At 52.6% G+C, this 10,718-nt stretch overlaps 1 protein-coding gene across 2 annotated transcripts in view; it reads left to right on the forward strand.

Annotated features, from left to right (window-relative positions):
* Tom1l2 (target of myb1 like 2 membrane trafficking protein) overlaps positions 1–9,746 on the forward strand; it is a 127,265-nt gene extending 117,519 nt beyond the window's left edge. For both annotated transcript variants that reach the window (XM_038325101.2, XM_038325102.2), the window contains 3 exons: positions 3,367–3,426; positions 5,381–5,417; positions 6,329–9,746. In XM_038325101.2, the coding sequence (XP_038181029.1) occupies positions 3,367–3,426; positions 5,381–5,417; positions 6,329–6,477 (246 nt within the window). In that variant the 3' untranslated portion in view covers positions 6,478–9,746. The remainder of the gene's footprint in view (positions 1–3,366; positions 3,427–5,380; positions 5,418–6,328) is intronic.
* The last annotated feature ends 972 nt before the right edge of the window (positions 9,747–10,718 follow it).

Below are 10,718 nucleotides of genomic sequence, written 5' to 3' on the forward strand. Positions count from 1 at the left end.
TGGCTGACTGCCAGATGTAGGACACCAAAGCTAAAAACAAACAAAAGACTGACTGAGCCTGTGTCAGTGCCTCCCCTCCTTTTGTTCCTAAGGTGGAGTGACCAATAGGTGCCAGCAACAGGATTTCTGCCCACCACCCAGATCCTAACCTGCCACCTTGGCATCAGAGATGCCTGAATCTCTGAACTCATAACTTAGGCTGGGTATCGTTACCAGGGCTCCGCCCTGCCAGCCTGGCTGCTCTTTTCACATGCAGCAACATTTGGGCTTGGTTTTGATGGGAGGGTGTTCTGGGTGGATTCCTTTCTCTTCGCACCCATTCTCCCTCTGCCTCCCTCATCACTCTTTATAACCTCCTGTAACAGCCTGCAGCTTGGATCACTGTCCAAGAAGACGGTAAAACCATCACAGAATGGCTAAAAGCTTTCCAGGGATCTGCTGGATGAGCCACTAATGGGACCCGTTACAGGTGTTAGACCCCAAAGTCCCAGGACAGAAACACACCGAGACTCCCTGCCATGCCCCCTTCCTCTATCAGCAGGAGAGGGACTTGTTTCTCCCTCTTTCTGGGCCTCTGCAGGTCTATTTTCCAGTCAGTGTACGTGTTAAGTTTGGGTCTGGCTGTTCCTGTGCGGTGAGAGGGATGCTCTGCCTGCTTCCCAGACCTGGTTCATAGCTATGCTTCTGCATCCAGTCACCTGCCTTCCATCACATAAGCCTAGCTGAGAAACATCACCCTAGCTCCTCAGAATATGCCCGGAGGCCAAGAGACTCAGTTCCAGTGACTAGACCACCTTGGGTGTCTACATTAGAATATAGAAACACAAACCTGGACGATGAGGGATCCTGACTCAGAATGTTAGTGTTAGACTCAGAATGCCGCACTGCAGTCACCCTGTCACAGGTGAGGAGATGGAGGCCCCGCCTTGTTGAAATGTCCAGGCCAACTCCTTCACATTTTGCCACATAACTGAGACTTCCAAGACAGAAGAGGCTGGCTCCCCTCTTGAAGAAAGGTGCAAAGAGAAGTGACTTGCCCCAGGCCTACAGCTGGACAGTGTGGCCCAGGTGGAGCCCAGCCCCATTTTTGTCTTGCTTTGCTGTCATTGCAGAGATGTGTTCAGCTGTTTGCAGATGTTTATGATGTGAATTAAACCCAAAGCTTCACATATGGTAGGCAAGTACTCCTGAATTACACCTCTAGACCACTGCTTCATAGCTCTGGCTGTCCTGGAGCTCATTATGTGGACCAGGGTGGCCTCGAACTCATGGAGATCTGCCTGCCTCTGCCTCCCAACTGTTGGGATTAAAGGTGTGTGCTGGCCACCAGGTCCAGCCTAGCCCTCTACTTTTTAACAGTAATAAAAAGAATTATAAGGAAAAAAGCCCTGAAATGTCTGTTTAGCCTGTAACCCTCTAAAACTAGCAACACAGTGGAAGTGTTCAGCCCTCCTGCCGGAGAGCCTGTGCTCCTCCCCAGCGCTGCAGGAAGAAAGCTCACAGTTGTGGACTCTTGGTTTCTTCCAGGTAGACTGAGCTAGAGAAGGCAAAAGTGCTCGTGTACACCCTAGCAGCTGCCGTGGTTGGCATTTCTCATTGGAGAAATGATTGACTTTCTGAGCTGGGGGCTAGGCATGGCACATGTCCCCAACGAGTGAGACGTGATTTATAGATGTCACGATTATGAGAGCAGCACATCCCTTCCAGGAGTCCATCAAGGTAGAAACCTGCCTGCCTGTGGTCACAATAGCAGTGCACCCTCTGTGTCCCAGCCTTCTTTGATGGGGAGGCAGGCATCTGCTGTGGGCACTGTGGGCACAGCCATTGCTGAGTAATCGTCTGCTTTGTCACCAGGACTCCCTGAAATATCCAGTGGGACAGGTGAAGGGTCTGGGGTTAAAATGGCAACACAGAGGGACAATGCCTATTGATTAGTGAGCCGTTCTGAAAACGCTGTGTGCCTGCCTTTGGCAGGGTGAAGATGGGCACAGAGCACGTTCTCGGAGCCGGGGGTCACCAGCTTGCCATGGGAGGTGCTGCTGACATCTGCTCAGCATGTGCGGGTGCCACACCTTTTTGGCAACAGATCTCAACCTCTAAAGCTGGAACCAGCAATATGAATCCTTTGTTCTCTTTCTTTTCAGGCTGGACTTTGTGGGTTATTTTTGTTACTTTTTATACTGGGTCTCCTTATTGCCTATTTGAAGTTCATTCTTACTTTAGACTGTGACTTTAGAATGCAGCCAGCTCTGGACACAGGACTGTCACTCCTTTTTTTCTAGAAATAATGGGGCTAATAAGCAAGCCTCCCAGGTGGGGCACCTCTCAGTCCCAGAGCAGGCGAAGAGGCAGGTTACCCTCACTAAAGGCCATCATCTCATTTGTCTAGGCAGGGAGCCAACCTTTTATTAACGTGACTTATAGGGGTTTAAAGGCCACCTTTACCTCTTATCTGATAGCAATGTAAATGTTTTTAGTTGCACATATTTTTCAGTCTCTGCTCTGGGGCCATTGACTCAGGCCGAGGCATGGTACCTTCTCCAATACCCATGAGGTTTATTGGGGAGCCCAGCCACATCCTAGGCATCCTGCTCCGCAGCCCGCAGTAGATTACCTTTCTCAGTGACTAAGGCTTAGCCAGCTACTGAGAGCGGAGAGAATGAGACTAAAGGACGCTGTGGCTTTCGGGGCTGTCGAGTGGTATTTTTTTCCTCAAAGGAGAGAAAGAGACTAAAGCCCTCTGTCCTTTTTGTCATCAAAGCCTCGTTTGTTAGCTGTGTCTCCATTAATGGGAGTGTGCCCGCCTTCTGGAAGCAGGCAGACCGAGGGAGCCCGTGCCTCTGACTCCTTCCCCTCTCAGAAAGCCACCTCAGCTGGTGTAGACAGAGGCCCAGGGCTGGACTGCCCTCCTGAGAACCCGCAGCCTGCTCTAGGCATGCTGCTGCTCAACTTCCCCTCGGGCCCGAGAGCCTCTTCACTAAGTGCAGCGGATCCTCCTGTCATGGCTGCTGCAGGACTGTGCCTTCTTGAGATTAGGAGGTGCTCTGTAGCCTGGCATGGAAAGGCAAAAACACACAAGCAAAAAGTTATCCATATCAAGAACACGTACTTTCTTGCCACCAGCCCCTGCTGACCAGCCTGCTTCTTCTAATTTCCCAGCTCATTGCCCTCCTCACCTGCCATTTCACATGCAGCTGCCTGTGTTGCCTGTGCGTGCCATGTAGTTGTTTTGCTCTGTGTACATTTTGGTTTTGTTGGGAAGCTACTTTTGATGATTTACTTTGTTCTGGTGTTCTGTCTTCTTTTGCCTGGCTGTGTGGGGGCCTGCCTGACCCCGCCCGCTGCTTGCCGCCTCTGCCTTCATAGATCCCCGTTGCGCAGCCGTCTGTCATGGACGACATTGAGGTGTGGCTCAGGACAGACCTGGTGAGACTTGATTTCTACATTTCATGTAGGGGTTGTGGCAAGGCAGATGTTCTAAGGACAGACCTTGGGGCTTGTGGCGGGGGCCCCCCTCCACCATGGTGGGTTGGAGGAGGGAGGGGCAGCTCAGCCAAGCTCACCTTTCTTTGCAACATGTGGACGCTGGTGGTGCTGGCTCTGGGCACAGCCTCTCAGCCACACAGTCCCATACAGATGTCTCACATCTGTGGAATTAGAGAGCCCATCTCGAACCACTCCTGACACATGCCAAACCTTCCCCATCTTTCTCAAATGCCAACAGTGTGTGTTTGAGTGGTTTTTCTGCTTATTTGTTTCTGTTTCGTTTTGCTTTTTATTTTAAGGGAAGCAGATATTTTTGTGTTTTGGTTTTTGTTCCTTTTCTCTTTCTTTTTTGCCCCGTGTTGGGGATTGAATTCATGGCCTTGTGCATGCTGATGGGCAAGTACCACATCCCAACATTTTCATTTCTTTTTTCTTTCTTTTTTCATTTCATAAATGAGTTAGATGCTTGATTTTAAATTTACCATCATCCCATTCCCACTGTCTTCTCGTATTTGTTTAAAAGAGCTCCTGCCCCAAAAGAATGTTTGCCCATCTTTTGGGATGGGCAAAAGACAGAAAATCATGCATCTAAAGATGGCCTCAGTCAATTCCCTCTCCTTACAGAGCATGCCATGCACAGCCGCTGGATGTAGGAGGGATTCGGTGGTGGCTACAGGTTTCCTGTGGCACCTCCCCTGTGAAAGAGGGCAGCGTGTTGTAGTTAGGGGCCAACACTGCCTCTTCCCCAGGAGGCTAGGCCTTCTAAAGATACAGCCCCAGGAAGCAGCCACCTGGGTGGCAGGGAAGGCTAAAAGAGCTCCCCTCTGACCTTTCCAGGGATGCCTAGAAAGAAATATGTCCCTCACAGAGGCAGGAACAGAAAATCGCAGGCCCTGTCCCAGACATTACATGGTGCCACACACCTGTAATCCCAGCATCTGGGAAGTGGAGGCAGGAAGTTCAGAAGCACAAGGCTAGCTTTAGCTACATGGTGAGCTCAAGGCCAACCTGGCTACATGAGACCCAGAAAGGGTTTGTTAGCAAGACTCTCACAATGCAGTGACAGGTCAGAGGCCCAGGTTGCTCAGCCCTGCTGGTGACTCTTTACTCCATCATGGGGCCTTTCCTAGGAAGGCCCATGTATGAGCTCCTCTCTAATCAAGTGTGAGCCACTTAAATGTCTAGAGATGCACAGTGCCTCCATGGCCCTTTTAGGCAGGAAAATGGGAGCTTAGGACTAGGGGGAGGCAGTGATAGCTCCTAGGAGGCCATGGGGCTTGTTTCTAGGTGACAGTTTCCACTGCCAAAGGACCTACTGGATCAGGCTGAGGCTTTCCAGGCCCCAAGTGGATTCCAGCTGTTGGTGTGGATGGCGTTTTCCCAGATCCCTGTGCTGGCGACACTGGCATGTCTCAGCCTTTTGTAACAGTGGCATCTTTCCCCAGAGCCTGGTAGTGATGGTGGGGTTCTCCCCTCTGGCCCAGGTACCAGCCTGCACTAATTTTGGATTTTTCTTTCTTGTCCTTCTAGGAGATCAAAACCTAAAATCACTTTGCTTTTTTAAACTTTTGTTTGTTTGTTTTTGTTTTTTTCAAGACAGGGTTTCTCTGTAACTTTGGAGCCTGTCCTGGAACTAGCTCTTGTAGACCAGGCTGGCCTCAAACTCACAGAGATCCGCCTGCCTCTGCCTCCCGAGTGCTGGGATTAAAGGCGTGTGCCACCACCGCCCGGCTTAAACATTTTTTTAAAGCACACTCTCTGCCTCTCTAATAGGAGGAAGAGAATCAGGAACTAGGAAAAGTAGGACTTCACTTGGGTAGCCATGGGTGGACAGAGGTGGCTGGGTGGGCAAGACAGGAAGGAGCCCTAACGCTATTCTCTGCTCCATTCACAGAAGGGTGACGACCTGGAAGAGGGTGTCACAAGTGAAGGTAGGCCTGGCCAGTGGCCTTCTGCCTCTCAGGGCTGCACAGGGCCTCTGCTATTGGATCCCTGTGGTGCTGGGCCTGAGCCCTCGCCTTCATGGGGACTCATGCTGATGGAGACAGCTGTCTCGCTCATCTCCTTTAGGACGAAACAGATTGAGAAGAGCTATAAAGGTCAGGAAGAGGGTGAATGGAGGGCACAGGTTACTATCCTTGGTTCTGCCCAGGTCCTAAGTCCCCACACACAGATCCCACAACGCACAGAATGTGAGGGCCTCTTGGGAATCCGTCAGGTGGGAACACAGGCCTAGTTTTCCAGCAAGGCTCCTGCCCTCTTCCCATCTGACGTCCTCCTCTCCATCTTGCCTTCCATACCTCATCCTAGGCTTCCCCTCCCCTATGACAGCGACCAGTCCGAGGACTTGCATGGGTCAGTGAGGGTGGGTCTGTGGTGTAAGCAGGTCCTGGCCCACTCTCAGCCCTGCTGATCTGGGGGCGGGGAGGATAGAACTCTGAGCTCTCGGGGAGTAGGTGCTCTATACCCTCTGTTTTTTCCAGAGCCCTCTCTGAAGAGACTGGGGGCTGTCAGACCCTTTACCCATCATGGGGCCCACAGCAATATACTGGGTCCTCCCCACTAATCCAGCTTCCACCAGCTCTGCCCGTGGAGAGTCAAGAACAGTGACTTCCCTTAGGCTGATCCCCAGACCAGGAGGGCCCAGAATAACCCTGGACCTGGCTGGTTGTTCTCCTGTCAGGACCCCTCCCGCCTCCACTCCCTCCCATCCCCTGCACATGTACCTCCTCCCAGAGGGTAGCCAGGCCAATATGGTATGGCTGGAGCTGGAAACCAGGGTATGGGGCTCCTGCTAAGCGACCCTCACCAAGCCTATCCCTCAATTTGGTTTGTATTGCAGAGTTCGATAAGTTCCTGGAAGAGCGAGCCAAAGCTGCAGAAACAGTTCCAGACCTGCCCTCACCCCCAACAGAGGCCCCTGCACCAGCCTCAAATACTTCCAACCGGAAGAAGCCAGAGCGGTCTGAGGACGCACTCTTTGCCCTGTGAGCTGTCCTGTGGTTTGCCTCCCCATGACAGGTCACTGCTGACTCTCCTAGTGGGCACTGGGCACTGGCCACTCCCCAATCCCTCAGCCTGCACATCTGTATCTCCATGGAAATGCCACTGATTGCTCCCAGGCCTGCCTGGTCAGGGCCTGCTTTGCCACTTTTTCTCTGGGTGACCGCAGCACTGACCAGAGGGCCTGTCCTCCCTCACCCCAAGGACTCTCGGCCTTGGGTCTTCCCAGGAAGAAGCAGTGGTCCAGCCTCAGGCAGGGTAGCCCCTTGACACTTTATGAGCAGAGCTCCTGAACTGACTCTCACCACCCCATCCTGCTTCTGCCTAGTTCCATGACTTCCTTAGGTGAGACACTCTGCTCCCCTGGACCCCTTCTTCCATCAAGGACTCTGGGAAAGCAGGGCTCAAGTATCCATAACCACAGGCTTCGTCTCTCTCCCTGGACTGGGTGGCACTAGTGTCTGTACTGTCGCTGGCCCTTCCTCCATCCATCAGCTGCTAGGCCTGGGACCTGTGGCTCTCGGTGTGAGAAGAGCCAAGGGCAGCACATGCCCTGCGGATGGTAGACAGCTTACTCCATGCACACTGTGCACACTCACGCTCACATCAGCCCTGATGTCTGGAGAGGGTTGTTTGCCAACACAACATGACTTTAATGTATCCCGTGACTCAGCTTTGCCTTCAGCAGCCTCCGTGTGGCTCCCTCCAGGCCCAGAACAGGTAGCTAACTGTGTGCTGTGCCTGGGGGTTCCCGATGACCAGGGGCCGCATCAGGCTGGAGCCATACTCCACTCTTCCCCACTCTTCTCCCCTCCCTGACATGGCCTCAGCCTTCATGGCTGTCCCCACTTGACCTACCCCCCACTTCACATGTCCCCTAGCCAGCAGTTTCAGTCTGAAGCCTGACAGCCTGGATCTGAGCAAGCGAGAACTGGTGGTACTTGTCCCTGCCCTGTCTTGGCTGGTTTGTTTCCTGTCTCTGAGCAAATGTCCCAGTGTTCCCTGAATCCTGGTCTAGCTGCTGTCGCCTAGAGAAAGGAAGAAGCTGTTGCAGCTGTATTACTATATACTGTACAGGTCACCACATACTCCCCACCCAATGTGTGGTCAGCCTTTTCCACCGTTAGAATGGCCCAGTGCTACACCTGTTGCCACCGAGTACCAGCCCCAGCAGGGAGAGGAGGCTGGGTCCCACCTGCAGTGGGATCAGGGCACAGGCTCTGGGCAGCTCTTAGGGTGGGACCATATCCCTGGGTGAGAACAGAAATGGCCTACCCCAGGACTCTGGTTAGCGTTCACCTGGCAGGGCCTGTGGAGGATGTCAGCTGACCTGCTAACTGCCTAGCCCTCTTTGAGCACCTGCCACACTCTGTCAGGACCCGTGGCCAAGCAGAGCTTCTCTCTCAGTGTTTCTCAAGGGCAGAGCCCTCTAAGCTAGGCTGACTATTAAGGCCTCTGAAGGCTTATCACACCAGGGGAGGCTAGGGAGCCCAGTATACCTGGAAGCTTAGCCTCTGGCACAGTCTAAAAGGGTTGTCTCTGAGGATCAGCTGTACACAGTCTAAAGAGCTGGACCTGTGGCAGTAGGCAGTCAGGCCAGCGCCTCTGATTTCAGAGGATGCCCCTGCTTGTGGGTGATACAGAGAAGAAGATGGGCCTCCATCAGGGAGAGAAATGGATGTGGAGGCCTACCTTGGGTGTTCCCAACAAGGCTGTTTCTAGTACCAGTGTCCAGATGTCCCCTGTCCTGACTACAGCTGCCCTGGGGGCAGCCTATACTCAAGGACTCCCACAGGCTGTTAAGAGACCGTCTTTCTGGCTGGGAGCAGCCCAGCTGGTAGTCTGGTTTCTCTTGTCTAGAGGTAGTCCACCTTATCTGTGGGCTGAAGTGACATGTGCCTGAGGCCTTTACGAGAAGCAAGATTGGGCCTGGGGGGCGGTCTTGAAGGGGGTTCAACCCTGTGGACTGTCCTGTCCTGTCCTGTCCTGAGGCCTGTGGTTCCCCACTATCTGTGGGCAAAGTCCTTAGAAACTGGGCCCTCTCAAGCCAGCAGCCTCTACAAGTGTTAGAAATCACAGATAGAGTGTGTACTTAATTACACTAAATTATTGCCGGGACTCATAAGCACTAATTACACCTGATTATAGGTTAAAATATTTATTTTGTCAAAATATTTTCTTGAGGATGTGTTTAACCTTTTCTTGTTCATTGTGTGCTGAAGTATGAAGACTGCTTTTTCCTACCTTTTTGGCCATCAGGCAGCAGCAAAGGAAAGTCACTAGGTATATGTTGACCCTGTGAGCCTGCCCAGGTACCAGGAAGGCAGGCTAGAGTTGGGCAGTGACTGAACAACTCAGTTATCTGAATATGGGACATGGGGTTTCAGAGCCAAAAGGGCTTCTTGGTAGCTGTGGCCAGAGCTAGTTTTCATTTCCTGTCAGCCCCTCATGTGAGCGACTGTGCCTTGGCGTGAGCCCTTGTCCTCCCCACCTGGCCCATGCTGCCACCCACGGCACTGCTCAGCCGGGAAAGTGGTGGCTGGACCCTAAGTGACCTGGTGGCAGTGAGTTCCTTTGCTCCACCACAAGACTTTCCTGCTCGCAATCCCCTGACTGATGGTCTCAGATGGCTCAGGGCGGACCACAGGCACTCTTGGGGCCAGGTCAGTCCTAGGTGACTGAGAGAACAGCAGGAGAGCCTTTGTTCCTGCCTGGTCAATCCACAGTCTCTCTGTGGTCTGCTGTTGGGATGACTGGAGTCTCCCTGTGTGCTCAGCCTCACAGGAGGCCAGGAGGGGAATATGTCTCCTCTTGGAGGTCCCCCCTTTATGGTCCTGTGGCACCCACTTAGCTCAATGCCCATCTCCAGCCCTTCTTCTTCATGGAGGTCTAGGCTAGTCTTCCCTGGGTTCCCAAGAACAATTGTCTACCCTGTGTTCTGACTGATCCTGCCATACTCGCCCTGGGCTCTCTGGGAGAGCAGGGGTAGTTCCTTCCTAAAGTTTGCACTTTGTCTGGAGGATCTGAGGATCCGTGGGGCTGCTGAAAAAACGGACGGGATTGAGTCTGTTATTCTGTTGTCTTATGAGTCGGGTTCTTGTCACTGTCCTGTGTTTCTGTGGGTAGAGCTGGTTCTGGAGGGTGACTCAATGTGACAACTAGTGTGTCCCCCACCCCACTGGTTCTGCTTCCAAATACTGTCTCTCTAATTTGTGTTCTTGCATGTAAAGTACGCCACAATAAATAGTTGAACCAGCCATTCCTGTGTGATATCTGAGTCAGCCTGAGCAGCCAAATAACCTGAAAGTTGGCCCACATGACTTTTTTTAAAAATCATATTCTTAAATTATGTGTTTATGTGTGTTATCTGAGTATAGATATGTGCACTTATTAGTTCAGGTGCCCACAGAGGCCAGGAGACTGCGTTTTGATTCACTGGAGTTAAAGTGGTCGTGCGCCACCCAGTGTGGGTGCTGGGAACCAGACCCTAGTTCTCTGCAAAAGCAGTGTGTGTTCTTTAACTACAGAGCCGCCTCTCCAGCACCCGCCTGCCTTTTCATTTTATTTTGTGTTTCAAGATACGGTCTTACTATGTAGTCCAGGCTGGCCTCAAACTCAGAGATCCTCTGACTTCTGCTTCCCAAGTACTGGGACTCAGAGCCTGTTCCCCAAGACCAGCACCACACACCTGTTAACAGACCTGCATGGGGCCATGCTGGAGGGAGCAGCTGCGGACCCTCTTCTCCATTCCCCGTCCCAGAGGCCTGGCGAGGAAACTGCTGTGCCCTGCAGTGCGGCAGGCATGGGGGAGAGGGCAGGTGTGTAGGTACTCTGGCTAGCTAAGAGCTACAGGATAGTTGTGGTGGATCTTCCTGGCTCTCGGGCAGATAGAGCACGGTCACTTATCCTGGATCAGAGCAGGTAGGCCTGAGGCATCCAACTCCCCAGCTGGGTTTCTGCCAAAAAGGCCTCCGAATCTTCCACAAAGCCCATGCCAAGCACTGAGTGTGAGAGCCTCAGCTGCTGGAACTCTCCCCCTCCCTGACTTATTAATCCACAGTTCCCACTGCAGATTCAGCTACAGTTGAGTGGTTTCAGTCAGAGTTGCAGGGTTGTGTGACGGTTACAGTCTTAGAACCTTTGTCCCCTCAAAGCAGCTCATCTCTGTACTCCCCACCCACTTTCCTTCCTCTGGGCTCCTGAGCTGTCCCAGGAGGCTGCCTGATGCA

Source organism: Arvicola amphibius, chromosome 4, assembly GCF_903992535.2.
Source record: "Arvicola amphibius chromosome 4, mArvAmp1.2, whole genome shotgun sequence".
Taxonomy (NCBI): domain Eukaryota; kingdom Metazoa; phylum Chordata; class Mammalia; order Rodentia; family Cricetidae; genus Arvicola; species Arvicola amphibius.